The sequence below is a fragment of the Camarhynchus parvulus genome, chromosome 3 (genome assembly GCF_901933205.1).
Source record: "Camarhynchus parvulus chromosome 3, STF_HiC, whole genome shotgun sequence".
NCBI classification, from domain to species: Eukaryota; Metazoa; Chordata; class Aves; order Passeriformes; family Thraupidae; genus Camarhynchus; species Camarhynchus parvulus.
In genome coordinates, this window is record NC_044573.1 from 53,579,329 (window position 1) to 53,601,303 (window position 21,975).

Sequence of the window (21,975 nt, forward strand, 5' to 3'; positions counted from 1 at the left end):
AGTTTTACAAGGAAGAGTTAGAAATCCTCTATTCCTCCTCAACCACCTTTGCCTGTAGAGCAGGCAGACATTGGGGAACATGCTATTTCTACATCCCCTTGAATTTTGGGGTCAGTGCTGCATCTGTCACCGAGAATCACTGCATGGGAAAGCATATGGAAATAGATGATACTCCTCCATATAAATACTTTTTGATCACCTAAGCAATATCATTTTGCTGTCAGAAATTGTTCTGCATAGCTGGCCTAAGCCCAAGGCACAGGATTACCTCTCCGGTACTGCCAACAAGCACTGATTTTTATAAACTTTAATATGTTCCTGGGTATGTTTGCAAATTTGGCATTAAAATATTTCCCTTGACCTCCCTGCTCACAGGATCTTGTCTTTTTCTTAAGTCTTACTGCTCTGTGTCCTTCCCTCTACAAGAGGGAAGAGTCTTCCAGCCCACACAAAATCCAGACCTTACCCTTTGTACCCACTGTGGTATTTACACTTGGGTCAAAGCAAGCATGAAATGCTACTTGATCACAGAACAAAAGTGTTCCACATTCACTCATATACATTGCATAGACCATGGAAGATGAAGGAACCTATTTTGCCAGTGGAACCATTGGTTCTTGACAAGGAGCCTAGTATAAATGAGAACATAGCAACAAATAAGTTGACAAGCATAAAACAATTCTTCCTCCATGTTTCTTTCCAAAACTCTCTTACCACCCAGGTTGGGATCTCTACCCTTTTTCCCTAGTGAATGCTGCTTTCTGCCTTTGACAAGAAACAACTTCCTGCTCTTCTAAACTGTTTAAAACAGATCCTTTCTAGCAAGTCTTGAGTGACAACCTCTAGGACCAGCTCTTTTACATCTGGCATGTGTGGGCAGGAAAGGCTCAGCCTCTGTCCTCAATGTGGGATTGGCCTGCAGCTGGGATTTCAAAGCCATCTGGATGTTCTGGATGTCAAATCAAAACCTGGTAGTCTAGTGTCCTTAAGCCCAGAAGTCTCAAAAGGAACTCCCTCTTGATACTACACACATCCACGTCTATCTGGAATTAAGGAGGGAATTAACCGTGGATTTGTTCTGATCTTGACATTGCAATAGTAAATACAGGCAGATATGACTCTCAGATAAAACTGATCAATTCCTCAAGCACAGAGCTGATTTTATTTGCGCAGGACCAAGACTGTACTTAGTAAATGGTAAAAAAATTATTTATGCCAACCTTTATAGTGTGCATCTTATCAGAATAAAAACATTTAAATCAGTAAAAAAGAGAAGTCCAGATAACTGACTGCAGACAAGGCTGCAGCATAGCTGGGAACAGATAAAAGCTGAGAGAAACTACAATGGAAGCAGCAAACTTCCTCCAAAATCCATTACTTGAGCTTATGTATGCTGCTTTCAGCAACATGTACAGGGGACTACAAGCAGCTTCAGCTTACCTTTGGCACTGAAGAGTAGACAGATAAGGCTAAATATCAAAAAATTTAGACTAACAGTGCTAGAGGTGGGAAAGAAAATGGAGTTTATGCAGGGTTTAAAGGGAAAAAAACCCCGCATATATTTCAGGGAGAAGGAAGCTAAGGAGCACTGTGCTTAATAAACCTTATGGTTTATTGGCCATATTCAAGATTTTCCAACAAAGTTGTATAAACTGTTCTACAGATCTACCAGTCAGGGGAAGCAACCTCCTGATCGACATCTCCTGGCCTCTTAGAAAACAGAAGGATGTGTATAAGTAGTCTGGAGAAACAGTTCTTTCATCCCTGCGTGTTTGAGACTCAGACTTAAGGTTCCATGTCCTTCTGCAAGGAGTATTCTCTGTGAATGTGGACTGCTCAAAGTAACCTTTGAATGGAAATTTCCAGCCCACAGAGATGTCACCTTGACCCACGGCAGCCAGCAACCACAGTGGTGCTCAGCTTGTCAGATGGAGATGCAGCACATTCCATTTTCAATAATAGTTGCAATAAGAAATATTACAGACTATGTAAAAGTGAGCAAAAAGATACTCTTACAAGGATGTCTTACAGATTTTCTTTGCTCCTTGCAGACAAGCATATCATCATTTGAGGTTGTGCTATCCCCACCAGAGTAACAAAACCCCATAAAATTAATCAGTGAGAGAGCAGAAGACATTAATCAGCAGTGGTTAAGAACTAGCACAACGATTTCATGGCTATCCTGTGACTTCCTACTGAATTATACTGATTGAGCATAAACGCTGCACAAGGTCAATTAGTGTTACAGGGTCTCTGCACGCTGCTGTTTACTTTACCCTCACTTACCCCAGTCTGTCAGGGTTTGTTTGAAAAAGTGATAGAAAGGAATATTTTAGTAGACTTAGAAAATTCTACACAACTTGAGAAAGAGTCCTTGGTGAAGCGAAAGCCATGCATGTCCTTTGAAGAGCGTTCAGGATTCAGTATCCTTGTGCAGGACACAGACCATATCTATGGGCTGGATCACCAATCCTTTGAACTCCCACCCTAAGAGGAAACATGCTCGGAAACATCCTGCAGAAATAGATTAGACTTGTGCCCTCCAAACGTGAACAGCTAACACGTCAGCTCTATCTGATGTATGCATTTCCAGGAAGACTGAATGCACCAGTCAGCAGAAGAAATACTATTACGTGGAATTTGCAGCAATGAACAACTAGCCTGAGACACCTTTACATCCCTCGCTCTGTGCAAAAGGAAAGCTCTTGGAAATGTCCATCCCTTTTACTTTGTGTTAGAAGGTGTTTCTCTCCGGAACAAAGGTAGCCCTGACAGTCACCATTATTTTGTAGGTGCATAACTCTGTGGGCATCCCTGGCATCTCCTCAGCCTGGGAAGTACTTTGTAACCAAGCAATATAAAAGGCTAGAAAGTTGAAGGCTCTGGCTTCCTTAAAGACCACAGAAAAAAAGGTTGCTTTATGTTAGAGATCAATACAATACCTCGCTCCTGTAATTTGTTCATTGAAACTGAAAAATGCTAGCAGAGCTTTACTGAAAAATACTTTGTGGCATTTTCACCACAGAAGTCTGGGCAAAAGTGCTGCTCAGCTTTCAGCAATAGAAGCTAAACCAAAGCAGTAGCCTCAGCCATTAGTTATCTTCTGCTCCTTCTCCTTATTTTCCCAACTCCAAGGCCACTCAGTATGAACTTGTTCCTGACTGACAATAAAATTATAGGGGTCTGCTTTGTTTCACCCTGTCTCTTGTGTGTCTTTTAATGAAAATATTTAAAACTTTGCTAAAAGAAGGGCATTTTTTTCAGTGTCTACTCAGATCCTTCATAGAGATAGGCAAATCATAGTTGGAGTCATGTTTTAAGGAGAGAAAAGCAAATCCTCTGCACCACAGGATGAGAAGGTGCCCTGCTAGACAAGGGCAAGGAATTAACAAGGAACTTTTGTCTTTGAGTTAGAATTTCCCAATTTCAGAGAGATTTACGTTAAAAAATCACCTTGTTAACAGAATTGCATGTCACCAACCTCATTTAATAGTATTTGTGTTAATAGTGAGGGAGGGGCTGCTGACCGAGTAATTCTTTCCGGAGAGCACAGGGTAAGGCCTGAAAGAAGGCTGAACATACAGCTGTGTAAAACAGCCAAGATGTAACCCACCTGGATGGGGTGCCTGAGATATTGATATTTGCATGGAGGCAAATCTTCCCTCTGACCTGCCACACAGAGAGATGCCCATCTTTCTCTTTGAGCATAGAAGAACCATCAGTGGTGACTGAGGTGCTTGACTGAAAATCCTGTTATAAACCAAGGGACCTGGACCCAAGAGCCTGCATTGACCAGGTTCCCAGGACAAACAGCAACCACTGAGTTCATAGATGCTGTGCTCAGTTTCTCTAGAATCAGTCTCCAAAGTCATCTGACCCAACTCATACCAAAGTCAAAAGCAAAACAGAAGTGATTTCCATCACAGGACACTAAGTCCTGACTATACAAAATGTAAAGATGAGAGCATCAGGAAAATAAAAAGAAGAACCCTGACAGCCCAGGTCACAAAAAGGAGAGTCTTATGAGCCAACATCAAAGCACACAATAAAATTTTCCCAAACCCTGGTTTTGTAAAAAACTGTCAGTTCTTCCTACCCCAGGTCCTTATCCTGATGTTGTCAATTTTAAAGCAGGAGGCTCATGCTATTTTTCTGCAACCTGTGTAATACATATATACATACATATATAGATATATACATCCCTATATATACACACACATATATACAGCCACCCGTGTAATACATATATTTTGCCAGCTTTACCTTGATTATAGATCATATTTTTCACTCCCTATTTCCACAACACTAACTTGATTCTGAAAAAACGGAGAAACAGTTAAAATATTCATGCTGCAGTTATTTCCAAATTTCCATGAGGAATCTTTTTAAATCCTTCCCACTTCTTGTCAAAATATGGATCTTAGTCCTTTCTCTGAGAGATGCAAGAAATAACAATTTGCTTGAGCCCAGCAGCAAACAGTGCAGGCAACCAACCCACCCTTCCCTCCCCCAAACTTCAGAAACCCCAAACCTTTTCCCTTGCAGAGCATTGACACAAATTCAGCCACCAACTACACACTGTGAGAATCCATCATTTGATGACTAATGCTGGGACAGTCATTATTTATCAGGTACAAGCAGCTTGAATGCTCCTGCAGTTCCATCCCAACCCCAGCCTAATTAAGGCTAACCCCCAGCTGAAGCCACGGCAGAAGCTGCAGAACTCACCACAGAGAGCATCCTGTGCAGGGAGCCGTAAGCTGCTGCTGCCTGCTGCTGGGTCTTGCGAGCCAGCGCTAAACTCTTAGCTCTGGCTTTACTCCTCCTGAAGGCGGGCATTGCGGCTCGTGAGTGCAAACTTTGCCAAAGGAAAGAGCCCTCGGAAGGAAGCCGCGGATGTTGTGATCCCCCGCAAACACACCTTCCCTCTGAGCTCAGCTGCACAAGTTTCTCTTTTGTGCCAATTACCCAAAAATCAGAGATGCTGACAACATCCCAGTGCGAGGAGGCTAAGCAGCGTATGAGAGTACAGACAGACCTGCCATGCCTCCCTTTATTGCTACAAATGAAGGAAAAACTTGCTAGATGAGGAGGTTTTCTTTATAAATAGCTTGATGTGGTGAGTGCAGGACAAAGTTCAGTTATGACAAGGGAAGATGGGTTTGATCTCCCCAGAAATATACCTGCCTCCCTGCCTGTGAAATTTACTGCATAAACAAAACATCAGGTGCTTTGAGAAAGTTAGCCAAATACCTAAAAATATCTAGAGGGTGCTGACTGCCCTGAAGGTCAGCATAATTTGTCAATAGCACTGATGTTCTGTCAAGGGTATATGCTGCTAAATGTTGAGGCATACAAATGCTCTTACAACGATAAAATGAAAAACAAATAGGCAGCTCTCTGGATGATTTCTTTACATAATTATGCTTGTCCTTTGTTTGAACTTTTTAGCCATAATTACATCAATAAAAAGAAATTTAAAATGAGTTCAGTAATAAATTCAGGCTTGAAAGTAAGAGTTCTGATGCTGACATATTTATACAAAACCATTTGGGTCTACAGATAGATTACTCTAAGAACAATGCAGCTTTAAATAAAACATTATAGGACATGACAACACTGAACTGAAGAGATAAAAGACTGACAAGCAATTCATTAATACAAGGAGAACTACACCAGAGGCATAATAAAACACAGCAACTCCCATGTTGCCCCTATCACAGCACTCCTGGAGTGCAATGAAGTTGAGCTGTAAGGCTTCATTCAACACTGCCCTTGGCAGCACCTACTGCTCCCTAGGAAACCCTTTTCTTGAACCCCAATGATACACAAGCCTGGGTATCTATATCCTTGGTTATGAGTGCACTGCTTCCAAGGTTTCAAAGATGTTCACCTTCATACAAGCAAGGGAATAACACAGCTTTCTCCTTTAATTACTGCAATTAAACTTACATCCATCTCTTTCCAAATCATTAGCACAACTTGACAGCTCAGCATTTGCCAAACTGTACAGCTCAGTCACTGAGAGGCTGCCTATCAGAGGAAAAATGATGCTGGAGCCCTGAAACAACATGCTGCTGATAAGACATGCAGAACACATCACAGCAGCAGGAACCTCTTAGCGGATGGACTGTGCCCTTTCTTCCTCTTGGAGACATATCAGGGTCACTGGGGGAGAAGACTGTAAACAGAAAACTGAGGAAATGGTCTTGAAGGAGCAAGAGAGGTTTTGCCTGCTCCCTAACATTTCATTTTTCAGTGGATGTAGAGTCTGGTTTAAAAATCCAAATTCATAGATTGCTGTGCAGCGTGTACATGGCTATTGTTCTTATCCACCATTAGTGGGTGCCTCTGCAGTAGTCCACAGATCCTAGGGATCCACAGAGCAAGTCTGAAGATAAGAAACAAAAATAAATAAGTAGTTTGTGGAAATTAAAAGTTTAAAATGCTGTATATGTCATTTTAAAAATAACACAGGCCAGGTCACCAGATTAAGATTAATACAGTGTATTAAGAGTATAACTACACTTTCTAGAGAGTTACTTTGTTTTCTATCTGCATTAGTTATGGCAATTTCAAGCTCAATTTTTTCTAATAGATACATCTAAAAACACAGCTCATCCACTGGGACTGAGAAAAAAAAAAAGGTTGCTAAATTTCAGGTCCAAGCAATATCGTCAATCTTGATGAAAAACAATGACAGGCCTTTTTAATTCCATATTAGGAAGTTATTCTTCCCCAGATTTGCTAATTAAGCCTGCATTATTAGCTAGCCATATGCCAGCTAAAAGATGTTACCAATTAACAGCTTTTTTTTAATGTGTATTCATTAGAAAAAAGACAATTATGTTTCAGTAATCTTTCCATCTCCTATTGAGGGACTTGGACAAATCAAAAAGGGGAACAACACAAACTAAAGCAAAGCAAATGAATGAATGCTTTTCATTTAGCCTTTCTTTTTCTCTAGAAGCACACAAGCAGTACTCAAGCACTTTTCAGAAACAAGAGAAATAATCCATCACTGGGAAATATTTTTAAGATCACTGGAAAAATGACATAGCCCTGTTGTTTGTTCCTGTGTACTTTGAATAACACACGTTCCCTTTACCGACATCTGGTTTTCATCTTTCCATTTCAGTGGCACCAGCCTTGATAGTTACCATAACAGTGACATCCTTCATAATACGGGCTTCCCTCTATTGTCCCCATACGTGTAGGTGTGCTTATCTGCCTCCAGTTCATTTCCCATCCTGCTTTTGCCCTTAATGCATCAAGGTAAAAGGCTAATTTTGCTCCATCAGTGTACACTTTGAATGAAAGGAAACAGTGGCTTGCCTGCAGGACAATCCCGAGCACTTGTGGGCTACTTTGTAACATCAGTCTGGACCACTGGTGACACAGAAGCATAATTCATATACACAACATACATATGTAGACACACACACAGACACATATATTTAAAAAGATACACGCACTTACGTACCCTGCACTAACAGGAGCTCTGCAATGTTAGTGGTCTCTAAGCATTATAAGCTCAGGATTAATACAGCTTGTCTCCAGACCTCTGCACTGATCTAGAGGGAGTCTGTTTTTTACTTTTTATAACTGTGGGTGGATAATTTTTCTGCATATTTTCCTGTCATGCTTATTATACTAATAACATGGTTTTTAAATGCCGTCAAAATGTATTTTCAAAGCATAATTGACCACAGTGAAGACACTTGCTTTAATTCCAGTGATTAAAAAATCAGTTAACATTCCAAATGTTTAAAGTGAATTCTTGTTTTATTTTTACTTTCAAGCATCTTAAATATTGTTTGTAACATTCTCACTAAAAGTGTTTTGTGCTGAATGCAAAAACTTTTCTCAAGTATTGCATTAGAAACTGTAGCAACCACTGAGACATTATCTTTGCAGTTGCACTCATGTTTCACAACATAGTTTTGCAGTGTGACACCTTTGGAGGCAGAGAAGGCAACGCCTATCTGTTCTTGTTAGTAGTCAGCATTTTGCATTCCAAATGTTAAAAGATGCAGTAACTCCCCTGTAAAGACAAATATAGATTCTCTGAACTCTACACCAACCTCTCCCCTGGTTTTGGCAAGACATTGTTTAGGAACTACAGGAGAATTCCGCTGTCCCAGAAGGAAATAATCACCATGTGAGAGGATGTCTATGTCTGCTCACAATACGTTAACAAGAGACAACAGGTAACAAAACATGAAAGTCTGGTGGAAATTCCCTATGCATCTGACTCAACTAACCCCTTATCTTTTTTTTTTTTAATTCTTCTGCCTCTTCCATTCTTTTATGTACCTTTTTGTTACCTTTGATTTTGCAGAATTTGCTGCAGGTAGCAGACATTTTTCAGCTTTGGTATTTCAGGTCTACCTTTGTTATTACATGCTCCTGACAGAGCAAAATAGGAATCAAAGCTTCATTGAAGTTATGATGGCATCCAGGATGCAGTATTTATCTGAAATCCTATACTGAAACTTTGTGCAAATTTAAAGCGACTTTGTGTGCTATGGGTGACTGCTGAGTGCATCATATACCTTGGCACGCACTCAAATTGGGTTTAGATGCTTTTGCATCATAAGAAAAAAACACATACGTTACTGTCAACACTGCAACTGAACTGTACCTTAATTTAAAAAAAAAAAGAAAAAAATACCAAATATTCTGCAGATGGCAGAGAGGCTACCCAGTTCCATGTGTCTATCAGAAGTGTGATTAGATATCTCTGCCTTTCATTTCAAAGTGAAACACTGGCGTCATATCCTGCACTGCAGGTGACCGGGGTTGCTTTTGGAGGCACAGGGTGGTGGGCTCCCAGGCAGCTTCCTGCCCTTCACCACTGAAGTCACAGTTGTCTCCAGAGGCACTGCTAACCATATCCTGTTGCAACGATTCAGGGCCCCTGTCATATGCTTCCCTTTTCATCTGCAGGTAAGCCTCATGGATTTTTCCCAGCTGACTACAAAGAAAAGCTGTGTTGTAAGTCCTCTCCCACTGGCTTCCTTCATTTGCAAGCATCAACACAACACAATTTCTTTTCCTGATCAAAACCATCTGTATGTTTTACACCAAAAGCTCAGTACTTTTGAGAGGACGTTTCCTTCAGTTGGAGGAAAGACAACAAATACCCCTTCCCCCTAAGGCCCAGGGCCTCAATGTAATAGCACAAAACAAAGCTGCACAAGGTCACACCTCTGCATGCTGGAACTGCACATACTGTGCAGACCCTTCAGTCTTTTTTCCTCCTTTCTTGTGCCTCCCTACCAGTAACTATGCAAGCAGGTCTCCATCTACAGCCTAACCTGGTTACAGGTTCACACTAGGTACAGCACTTTACATGCTTTAAAGCCTTGTGGTTTTGCAGCTCCTTCGCTGCGTTAGCCAAGACTCACAGCTCTTACATTTGAATTTTGGGCCACCCATAGGGGATGAAGAACTCCAGAATCAACACAACAAAGTGAAATCCAGGACTGGGCAGTAGCACTCACTGGTAGGTTTACAGTAAGCCTTCTGTAACCTATCGTCTACCAGTTCTGGTGCCTTCTCTGAGCAATAGATTAACACACTGAATAATTAATCTAATTAATTAGATTATTTTGCAAAATTCTTATGAACTTCTGAAGGGCTCCAGTTTCACTGATACCCTTCTCAAAAGGCACAGGAAGAGCGCAGGGGTCCAGCAGCAGGTCCACACTGCTGGAGCCACCAGCTCTGGAAGGGTCACCATAGGCTGGGCTATCTGCAAGGAAAGCACAATAATTAGCAGAACTCCCCACAGGCTTGTCATGCTTTCAATGCAGAACAGTCCCCTCCAGGCACAAATGAATCAAGGAAACCACTGCTGAGAAACATGCTATTTTCCCATGTCAGCTGAGATTCCCTAAATGCATGTCAAATCTGGAAGAAAATGACACTTGGATTGCAGAGGCTATACACGATTTTGAGAGTACCATGTTGTTAATCCCCCTCCTACAAAGTAAAAAAAAAAAAAAAAAGTTAATTGCAGACTACTCCCCAGGCTTTTGGATGTCATCAACTGCTAAAAGGAAGTTTTCATTATTAAAATAAAGGAAAAATCCTTCATGTCCTATGGATGCTGAGTAAACCTTCAGGCAGGCAGCTCTCCTGCAATTAATGACATGCTGTGCAAGTGGGAACTGCCCGGCCAATGCAAAACAGAGCTAATGAGAAGCCATCACGACATTCAGCTGGAATTGCCTCCATGCAAGAAGTGGGTATGGGGCTCTATTGACCTTCTGGTCATTTCTGCTTGGTTTTCTTTCAGTGGAGCTCAACGACTTGGTTAGTACTAACATTCCCTTTCCAAGATTTTTAATTTTTACAGGCTGCTTAACAAAATTATTTCACATACACTGCTTATATACACACAGTCAGACTGGTGATCCCGTACTCATCTCTGAGAGCAATGAATGTCATCACCAGATCAAAATAAATAAATGAACCACCTCATATATATAATACATATGATCCATATAAAAAATAGGATTACATTTACTGACAGTAGCAGTAGAAAGCAGTTGGGTGTGTTTTGAATAACAGTGCCCTGAACTACTCCAAAGCCCATCTGCTACAGATCAAAATGTACAATGTTTTCTAGGTGATAAATCATAGGAATACAAGATTACTAGCATCCACTTGCATTCTTCTGGAAGAAAAAATACCATTCAAATCTTCCACAAACACTGAACAATCGCATGAATTTTCTGTTGGGATTGGACTGAAAGTATGAGTAATGATTACTAACTACCTTTCACTCCTGCCATTCCATGGCAACTGCCACAGTTGCCCCTTCCTGTCACCAAAAATCAAACCATGCTTTTTTTCTTTAAAAACTGAGCATTCAGGCAGACCAGCAATCAGATACATTTTCTCTCATCCTGGTTTGAACTTAGACCTCAATATATATTGTACCTAGGGATTTTTACCCTTTAATTATTCTGCATCAGAAGTTGATGGCTGTAGTCATGCTACTAATGGAGGGGGTTTGAAATCAGCTTTAGAGATTTTGAAGACAAAATGTTAATTTCTTCAACTTATGAAAACCACCCCTCCAGTGGTGGCTATGTTGTACATACAAGAGGCCAAAATTGCAAAAAGCAGCAAGCTCTTGACAATGCTCACTGATTTTCATTACAGAAATAGCTGTGTGAAATCAGCTAATAGATAACAGAGTGATTTCCTTTTTGAAATCCCAACACATGTATTTTGCATCTGTTCAAAGCACTGTTTGGGAATCTTCCTAAGGTAGGTGCATGATGTAGAATTTGGAAGATGAGTTTGCTTTCTGACCCAGTCTCTCGCTGCATTCACACCTCCTGGCCACCATCAGATATGAGCAAATGAGCTGCTCAATTGCACATATACCTTTGATTGGAAGGGCTACAAAAAAACCTGAACAGTTGCCCAAGTCAGGCTTGTGTGCATGTTGGCTCCTTGAACACGAAAAGCGGCGCTGTGCACAGGGAAACTAAAAACCAGAATTCTCACCATGGTCCCAGACATGCCGACTTCATGGAAATGCACTTCTCGCTGCACTGGCCACAACTGGCATCACAATAAACAGAACACACAAGCTTCAAAAAGACTGCAAGGATGATTTGGTATTACATAGGAAACTCAAGCATCCAAGAACAAGATTTCTGAAACACATAAGGGCATATTTTTTCTACCTTCTTTTTGTTCACTATATCTGTAAAAATGGGCATTTCGAGTAAGGCCATCAAATTGACCTAGACCTCATCCCCATGAAAAGTTGAAAGCATTTGATGAAAATGCTCCCTCCTGTAGGAGTTGCAGATTTGTGTTTGCCAAAAGTGTCATGAGCTCTGCTGATCAGACTTGTCATGAATTCTCATTTCCTTATCAGATGAAGGAAAAGGGAACATGGTCATCAACAGGAGGGAAAGATTAATTAGTTGAGATAATCTAAATAAGCTCAAGATAGGGAAAGGTGTTTAGGGTTTTTAACCATAACTTCTGTTCATTGCATTAAGAATAGTATTCTCAAGGGAAAAAAATTGGGGTTTGTCTCTGCAGTGTATAGATTTCTTTTTTAATAAGAGATGATGTGGATAGATTTGCCCCCATTTACACACATTCATGTATGATCAATAACCCGTGCTGGGACTAAAGTGGCTATTTCAAGAGGCAGCAGCAAAGGCAATTTCCCTAAGTTTCTATATTCAACTTATTCCCAGGACCAATTTTCCTTCATTGTTTGAAAGAAATATGGAAGCATTTCAAAGCCTTACAAAGTGAAACTGTTGGCCATTCTTTAAAAAGCCAATTCTTGTTAACATTCAAAGTTGCCCACACAGCAGCTTCCATTTCTGCACCTGCAATGTTAATTTTTGAAGATGACACCATAAAACCATTCAGTATTCATTGATTGTTTCTATAATGATTAAAAGCCATCACACTAGCTATTTTTGCTGGGTTTCTTGAGTTTCTTAAAGACCTCTAAGATACAGCTGAGGATATAATGAAGTTGTGTGAAATATTTACAGCAAGTATACTCTAAGGTTTTTTCTTATGATCTGTAAAATACTTAAAGTGAAAATACATCTTCCCCTTCTCGGACATGCATTTATATGAAGTTACTTTTTTATGTCTGTTAGATTTAATATGATTTCAGAAATGTGTCTCTCTGATGACACTCAAAAGATTCAGAGCAACCAGGAGTCAGATCACAGCAGGTCTCTTTCTAGAGACCTTAAAATAATAGGTAATTATATGGTAAAATTTCCCCTTCTAGCTGTGTTTCATAAAAGGTTATTTTTAATACACTGAAAATACAAAGTAAAGATAAGCAAGTTAGTAACAGACTACTAAACCTAATCTTAAACAGTGGACTAGAGAAAACATTTCTAGCCAATACAGTTTGCAATTAGAAATCACAACTAGCTAAAGGAAGAGTTGCAATTTTTGTTCATTTGACTTCATGCTACTTTGATGTAAAGAGAGCTTGATTCTTGGCAACTGCCAACATATGAGGATTTAATGAGCACCAGGAGCACAGACAATTACTTCTCAAAATGATTAAACATAACTAAACTTAATTACATTGACAGGCATGCTCAATTCACAGATTTTCTGAGGTCACATATTCTTCTGTCAACAGAACATCTACATACTCCAGAACCAAGAGCAAGGACAACATGCTGTTGCCACATAAGCAGTTATTTTAATAGAGTTCGGAAATGTACTGCAGCACAATGTGTTACAAGTATAATATCTATCCCTGTTAAATAAAATTGAAGATAAGGTTAAAGGTATTAAAGTGCTAATGGAGTATTCCAGAGAATACAGAGCTGTCAGAAGAAATGTGCATCTGGAATGGATGGTTCTTGATATACATGTATTTTTAATAATATTTTATAACTTAAGGAACAGCTTCCATTTCCAGAATGATAGTAGCCTCTCTTGCCCTCCTAAATGCATTCACTTCCCAGTCTACAAAAAAAAAAAAATCCATGAATGACTGACTAAATGAAGGCATGTTTGAATGTAGTACACATGCAATAAAAGACTTATTTCTTTGAGATTATAAGGCATTTCTGAAATGCCTCACTGTACTTTCAGTTAAGATGATGCCTAAACTTAGCTTAGTATGAGATCAAGAAAATAGCAAAAACAGACAAATGAAAACGCTCAAAACAAGAAACATAAAATCCAGAAATCAGACATGCAACCATTAAATCCAAAGCTTTAAGACTGTTTTTGTATTTACTTACATGTTACGGGACAAAAATCAACCAAACTTCAAAGGAGCCTGCTTCCTCAGAGCCAAACAGTCACATCTATGGCTGCTGTCAACAGGAAAGTGAGCATCTCTAGCTGTGTGTCCCCTGAAATACTCCCAGACTGCCTGTTGTTCCAGGCTGTGCTCAGAACCTCTCAGCACCACCAACCTCTCCTCCACAGAGCTGTGCTTGCAGAGCTCCTCTCCCCCATACTTCTGCAGCATCGCCTACTTGCCTACTGCACTAATGGTGTCCACAGGCGTGGGAGGTCAAGTCAGCACATGCAGGAAACAGAAGGCAAAGGAAAAAAAAATCCACAACCCCAAATCCAGATGCTACACTTTTCAAGGCTGCACAATTTCCTCAAACTAGCTTTTATTAGCAATAGTTATTGTTCATCTGGTGAGCAGTCCCAAATCACAGATATAAAAACAGAAATCATTTTAATTCCTGTTATACATAACCACAAAAGCACATACAATGTACACCACCTGAACTTAACTGCTAGGTTTGGGTTTTCTTTACTTCTACATCTATTGGGGATATCAAAAGGGTCAGACAAAAAGCTCTGACGGTAATAGGCACCCTCCAACAGAAAGACAGCAATCAATTACAAACCATTTGCAGAAATTATAGACCTGTCACAGACTCATTTACAGCTGCAGTCTGACTGCCTCTGATTGCCCGGCTGTTTTCCACCCTTGTACCTACAAAACCAGGACAGCCTCAGATAATTTTAAAAATGACACTGGCAGACCTGCATGTCAGCTCGAGAAGTGCACTGCAATACAGAATGGGCAATTACTTCAGCAAATCATGCAAAATCCCTAATAACTGCTGAATCTGACAAATTTGAGGCTGGAGGGAGGACAGGGAGTAGACCTGTCCATTTTCCCCTCTTTTTTTGAGCTTTAATTGCAGCATGCAATTTAGAGCATTGGAGCAAATTTAGTGCATTAAAAGCAGCAACTAGTGTAGATCAATTGTTCTCTGTGTATTTAAATCCTCAGAACTCTCCCTAATTTTCTGACACCTGGTGTATTTGACATAGGCAATCAGGCTTGGCTTTGTTCTTCTGCTAGAGCAAAGCTGATGCCCCAGAATCTCCTCCCCTACAGCAGGACAGAAGGTCAGCATTTATGTCCACCCAGTGCATGGGGGACACCACATAATCTGGGTGAGCAAGGCACCCCAAGGTACTCAGGGAGCCTGGCCTGGTGAAAACAGCCATCAAAGTATCCTAAGCCTTGGGGTCACCTCTGCTGTGCTCTCACAAAGATCCCCACCCCTAAAGCCAGGCAGAAGTACTAAAACAGCAGAGCAGAGAAATCCACAATACACCTTTCAAAGGAGCAATGTGTTCTAAGGGGAGAAAATCCAGTTTGTTCTTGTCTGGTTGCAAAGACTTTGGGGAAGCATAAGCAATCCTTACACAGGACACAGATAATTTCTGTGGGAATCCCCTTGTCCAGCAGGAGTTGGGCTGAGGACCCACAATCTCTGGGCTTCTCCTTATTCTCTAGGGAAAGGGCATAAAATCACCTGTATAAAACTGAAGTAGGTTATGAAGTAATTAATAAAGTAAGATTGACAGCTCCTCTCAGTAGGTATAGTTAAAGGCACAATGTATCTTCCTATTTCAGTCTTCTGAGTTTTAACATTCTGTCTAATCTCTACCAATTTTTCATACAACCCAGCACAAGACAGTAATATATTCCAGAACCATAAAAATTCTAACGTCATTCCTGTTATGCAAGAGTGCTAACACAAGTGTTATCCCAAATTTGCTTGAAGATACAACCAACTCATCAACAGAATTTATAAACACACTTCTGTTGTCAGAATGGCAATGCCAGGTAAAATCATGGCCAACTCAAAAACGCTACCCACACTTGCAGTTGGGAGTTTCCAAACAATATGCACTCCAATTGGACACAGGTTGCAATTTGACTGATTCAGAGCAAAATGGACAAAAAGCTGCTCTTTGGAGACCAGTGCATGAAGGTGGGCACTAATTCCAGGCATTCCTGCCTCAGGCCCCAAAGTCCTTGCTGAGAGAAGGAAAACCATTAGTCCAGCCACGTCAGATAGAAACTGCAGACAGATAAAAGGTTTCCAAATTAGAGCGTGGCAGTCACTGTCTCTCAAACACTGCACCTCTCCAAGCCTGTAGCCCAGTTTAAAACAGCTGACATAGTATTGCTGTGGTCACTGCAATATTATCAGTAAGCCCTGGAAAGATCAGCAAAAAGAAAAGACAAAACAAACTGCATCAATTAGAAAGCTGTAGCAGCTTTACTGTTCTCTGCAGGAACTGGGTTCAAGCCACATAGAAAAATGAATTTGACAAGTCTCCACCTGCTTGCCATTTGCCCCCATCACACTGCTCCTGCAGATGCAGCAGCTGTGCTGTAGATGCTGACCTGTCAGGGCGACCTCAAGATACTAAAACACCAAGTACAGCTAATATGCATACAAATTTTTTCAAGCTAATGCCATATGGTAAATTCCTTCCAACAAAATGCAGAGCATTAACACTACACCATTGCCTTTTGGTTCATAAGGATTGTTGTGTCAAGCATTTTCTTACCCTGAAGGGTGGATCAGTCTTCTCCCTGTGTGGCACTTGGTCCAGAGTGCCATCAGTACTGCTCCTTTTCAAACTGGATGTGATGTCAGGCACGTTACTAAAGTCTGCATTTGAAATAAAACACATAAATAAATTAGAGGGTTATAGGACAGAAGAAGGAAAAGTATTAGCTCTTACCTGGCTAACGCATTCAGTGTCTAGTACAATTACAACAGCAGGAGAGAATCACAGAATCAATTAGGCTGGAAAAAACCTCTGAGACCATTGAGTCCAACCTATGACCATGTCAACCTAGACCAGGACACTAAGTGCCATATCCAGAAAAAATGCAAAATTTGCAATCATCTTCACCCCTCAGAAAACAATGGGAGAGGTCAAAGCAAGGAGCAGCGATGCCTTGAAACTCTGCTTTTCCAAACTCTGCTTTCCAGCAGCTGGACATGGGAGAGTGTCTGAAGCAATGTGCATATCTGATCTACCAAAATAAACGTAAGGCTCCTGCTAACAGCATACTTTTGAAGGCAGCACTATCTATAATCAGCACATTCTGTGCTGAGACAACCAGTGAAGATTATTAAATGCACTCAGCAGTTCTCCATGGATGAACACACCATTGTTCAACATGACTTAGTTCCCAATCCTTTAAAGATTTAAGAAGAAAAGAGAATTTTGCCCTGGAACAAACACCATAATTCATAATACAGACACAATCCCTTCTTCTTGCAAATACTTTACCAATTTTCTCAAGTTTGGAGTCCATCTACACAGTAGCTGGCACAATGCAAAAACGAGAGCACTGCCCTGCTCTACTTACTGACAGACTGTAGCTTTCAGTAACATTTACATTTAAACTCAAGAGCTATCCAACAATGCTGAGCATTCATTTTAAAATCATATTCTTTCTCTTTATATTTCCTCAAATGGCTGTTGAAAATCTGCAGAGATGTTCATGTGGAAATTCTAATTAAAAATTCTAGAAGTGAAGAAGTGATTTTTTATCAGTATTATCAATCCATGCAGCTTAAAATTATACAGCAAACAACAAATAAAAAAAGAACAGAAAAGAAAATATCAAGGAAAAAGGATTTTCAGCAACCTCAGATGCTAAAACAGCAATAAAAATAAAGGGGAGGTTAAAGTTTGCTGCTTTGTTTCCTAGCCTTTAAACCTCCAGAGTATAATTCACACCACATTACCACATTTTCAAACTCTTTCTCAACACCTACAAATTCTGAAGATTTATTTTTAAGTGGAAGATAAGAGTCTTATTTAATTGCTAACACCAGCAACTAAAATGGTAATTAAAACAAATACCACCCATCTTGCAGTAATATCATGACAGCTTGCAATAATGAAATTGGGAAGGACAACAGAATTTAGCTGCCTGGGTGTTGCTGTTCTCCTGTCAATGCAGAGCAGGACCAGTTCCTCTCAGAGAGAAATGAACAACATGGACTGAAGCAGAGAGGAAAATGGGAATTTTAGGCCCAAAAGAGCACCTTGCAACCCACGAGGAGCCTTCCTGGTAAGACAAAACATGGCTGACAGTCTCCAGAGGCAATTCAGAGAAAGGCATGCAAATAACTCAGCACAATGTCAGCTTGGGTTTTTCTATATGTTATTAAGGTGCTCAGGTCAAGCTTAGCATTGAGGCTGGCATTTTCCACCCACATGCCAAATACTTGACCACTTTCTCATTTCCCTATCCTTACAGAAACAAGGTCTCATCACTTTTCTCCCCTCAGGCTTTTTTACCTTCCACTCCCAGCCAGGTGCTGCTCCTGATATATGAGCCTGTGTAAAATGCAATACCCCAAGACTTATCATTTTTGCAGAAAAAACACATTTTATACAACTCCACTCCAGCCATCCATCATCTTCAAGACCTTAAGAAAGAGTGTGTCTTGTCTATTTACTTGATTATGCTTTTACCTCTCTTCTTACACCAAGCCTGAATTATTTTCTCCTTCCCTCTGGGCTTCTAAAGTAATTTTGAGGCTCTCTTCTGTCTATGAGTACACATGAATGCCTATTGACTTCCACCATTGTCAACTCCTGCGTAAGCCAAGCCCTAAAACTTAAATTGACTTTTAAACAACATTTTCTTCAGGGTAAGGCGATGCTGAAGATATTATTTCCTATTGCTTCCCAGGTGAGCTCTTTTTACTTGCCCTTTAGGCTGTAATGCCCTTCTCCCCTCCAAACAGCATGTACCTGAGCTATGTTTTGCAATGGCATAAAGGACGTAGAGTTTGATCTCGGGTAGTTAGCTAAAGAGAAAAAAACCCTATTTCCCTGATTTTACAAAGTGATCACTAAACATATTTGTCCTTCATGAAGCAGTAAAACTAACTTACACAAGCAACGAAGAGAGAGCATAAATGTAGGAAGAGGAAAATAGGGTAAAACAATCAGCAAACAACATAAACAGAAGCAATCAGGATAACAACACCCAAAGTAGGCAAATAGAATATTGTATTGCTTTTTCCAGATGACCCATCTTTCCTGCCTTTACCCTCATTTTGTTTTTCCTTTGTAGTGTACAGGACTGTCAGAGCTAGGGCTATATAGTCTTGCCCATTTTTATAGCATTTACTGTTGGCAGAATGAGTTGCTGACAATGGAGAAGCAACAGTAAATGTTATTTTAAACAGCAAAACCTAAAAAAAATTACATGGAAAGAATCCAAGGTGAAAAAAGACATCCTACTGCATCCTACATGGTATGCAGAACTAACATGGGGAGGGAAGTAAGCAAGGAAGGAAGGATGTATGGGTTGTTGATCAGTTTATCGTCCATATCCTGTCTCCTCTTCCTTCTTTTGCTGTGGAAGGGGACTTCCTTTGGATCTGCTCCTACAGATTAATCCCAAAAAGCACAGAAGCACCAATATCAGCTACATAGCTCAACCCCCTCACGCCCCCCTCCCCCATTAAAAAAAAAAAGTAGTATTAGAGAATGGGTAATTAAAAATTCAAAGCTTAAGGACATAAACACAGCAAAAAGATCAACACTGAAATTCCTTTTACTTCCAGTGATAAGTGCAAGGGGACTAGGAAAGCCAAACCCTACAAAATGTATTTTCTTCAGACATTAAAATTTTAATTTAGCCCTACAACAGAATTCACATTATCAAAGATGTTCATAAATAATATTGTGAAAGTGTTCTCCTACAGGCTGGTTAACCACTATTCTTTCAGGTAAAACTAGCAACAAAACTGTATAGAATTTGCACAAGATTAAGAAAGATGCTATCACTCTGCAAGTACAAATTTGTTTCAGTATATATTATTCTGGCTCTTTCCTGGCCATGAGGATGGAAAAGTATGCAGGGAGATATATGTTCCTAAAAATCCTTGAAATTCAAGGTCAAACCAGCACTTCCAGGCTTTTTTTAATAATTGTTTTTTTAAAAAACCAAAACTCTGATGTTACTAGAATTATGTTTCTCTCTACTTAAAGAGAACATGGAATACTTCACTGAAAATATTGCTTAAAAGGCCTTCCAGCATAGTAAATGGTGAGTGTATCACAGCTAAATCTGCCCCTACGGCTCCATTACAGTAGTACATTTGATTTATTCTACTGACATACTTGTTATAAAACTGTCTGGAAGAAAAATGGGACTGATTATAATGAGTTAAACAAAACATGGTTTAAATCTCTTAACATATTTTTTCTCTGTTGCAGTACACCTCTGTCCTGTTTACACACACATTCATGCTTGCTGGGTTGAAATGTTTATCACTTCCAGCTGGGATACAGGAACCTCTGAAGCAGATACTTTTTTCCAGTAAGCAAACAGGAGTGTCTCCAGAAAAGAAAATACTAAGTCAGTGTGGCAGGTTGACCCTAGCTGGACACCAAAGGTCCACCAAAGCAGCTCGATCACTCCTCTCCTCAGCTGAGCAGGGGAGAGAAATGTTATGAAAGGGTCATGGGTCGAGATAAGCACAAGGAGAGATCATTCACCAGCCACAGGAAAAAACAACTCAACTTGGAAAAATTAGTTTTATTTATTACTAATCAAATCAGAGTAGGATAATGAGAAATAAACCCAAATCTTAAAAACACCTTCTCCCCACTCCTCTCTTCTTCCCAGACTTAACTTTACTCCAGGTTTTCTCTCCCTCCTTCCCCTGAGCAGCACAGGGCATCAGGGAATGGGCTGTTGTGGTCAGTTCATCACACATTGGGTCTGCTGCTCTTTCCTCCTCATGGGGAGGACTCCTCACACTCTTCCCCTGCTCCAGCGTGGAGACCTCCCATGGAAGACATCCTCCTTGAACTCCTCCGGCATGACTCCATCCCATGGGCTGCAGTTCTTCACAAACTGCTCCAGGGTGGATCCCTCACAGGGTCATAAATCTGGCCAGCAAACCAGTTCCAGCATGGGCTTCCCATGACGTCACAGCCTCCTTTCTGCATCCATCTGCTCTGGTGTGGGTTTTCCACAGGCTGCAGGTGGATCTCTCTCTGAGGGCTGCAGTGGAACAGCTGCCTCACCATGGTCTGCACCAAGGGCAGCAAGGTCTGCTCCAGCACCCAGAGCACATCCCAGCCCTTCCTTCTTCATTGACCTTGGTGTCTGTTTTTCTCAGAAATTCTCAGTCCTCCTTCCAGCTGTGATCATGCAGGTTTTTTTCCCCCCTTCTTAAATAACTTATCCCAGAGGAGCTACCACCACTGCTGGTGGGCTCAGCCTTGGCCAGTGACGAGTCCATACTGGAGCCATCTGGGACTGGGAAGCATCTAAAAGCTTCTCACAGAAGCCAACCCTGCAGGCCCCTGCTACCAAGACTTTGCAACACAAACCCAATACAATCAGCCTGTTGCAAACAAGAAGAGCAGCAACAGCAGATAAATGCTAGGATTCCCAGAAAAGCACAGGGGGAAAAAGAGTGCCTCTATGTGAAAAGCTTAAACTACATCACATGAAATGCATACTAAACATTTTTCTTGGTGTTTAGCAAAGAACCACCAAGTACTAAGAACACACTCAGCACCTTTAGTTACCAACAGCATCACCAAAGAATGCCATTACTCTTGCAATGTTATGTCTTGCTGGCAGGCAGGTAAGTGACTCAATCATTCAAGAGAAGTTACAGTCCAACCACTAAAATCTGAGAGAAAACATACTTCTTAAGTCATGTTCCTCACTGCTCAACATTCAATTAAAAACAGGCACAGAGCACACAGATGGGACATTTGGTTTGAAAAACAAACACATGCAGCATATCCAAGAGCTCTATGCCTACGGGAATGTTTCTTCCCATGTTGATGCAGTGATACACGTACAAGTGGTGAATGTGGAAGTTATTCATGTGTTTGTGAGCAGTGAGGTACAATGGAAACTCATCGTCTAGCAGATGTGTGAGACAATAATAATCTCTGCTGCAATCCCAGCCAAGAATCCAAAGGAAATCAACTGGAAAACATCAACACCGACCATCCGGCAATTCATTTACCATAAAGAAGCCATCAGCAATTGCAAATGTCACTTATCTTTCTTCTTCTGTTTAATTAACAAAGAAGCCTTAATTACTTTCAAGTTATAGATGTTCTTACCAGTTCAGCTGCTCACTGTAAAGGCACAATCATCAT

General features: G+C 40.6%; 1 protein-coding gene across 4 annotated transcripts in view; it reads right to left on the reverse strand.

Moving 5' to 3' along the window:
* TIAM2 (TIAM Rac1 associated GEF 2) overlaps positions 1-21,975 on the reverse strand; it is an 89,612-nt gene that overhangs the window by 14,712 nt on the left and 52,925 nt on the right. For 2 of the 4 annotated variants that reach the window (XM_030944253.1, XM_030944254.1), the window contains one exon: positions 16,372-16,475. In XM_030944253.1, coding sequence (XP_030800113.1) covers positions 16,372-16,475 — 104 coding nt within the window. The other 2 variants (XM_030944256.1, XM_030944255.1) reach the window with 2 other exon arrangements.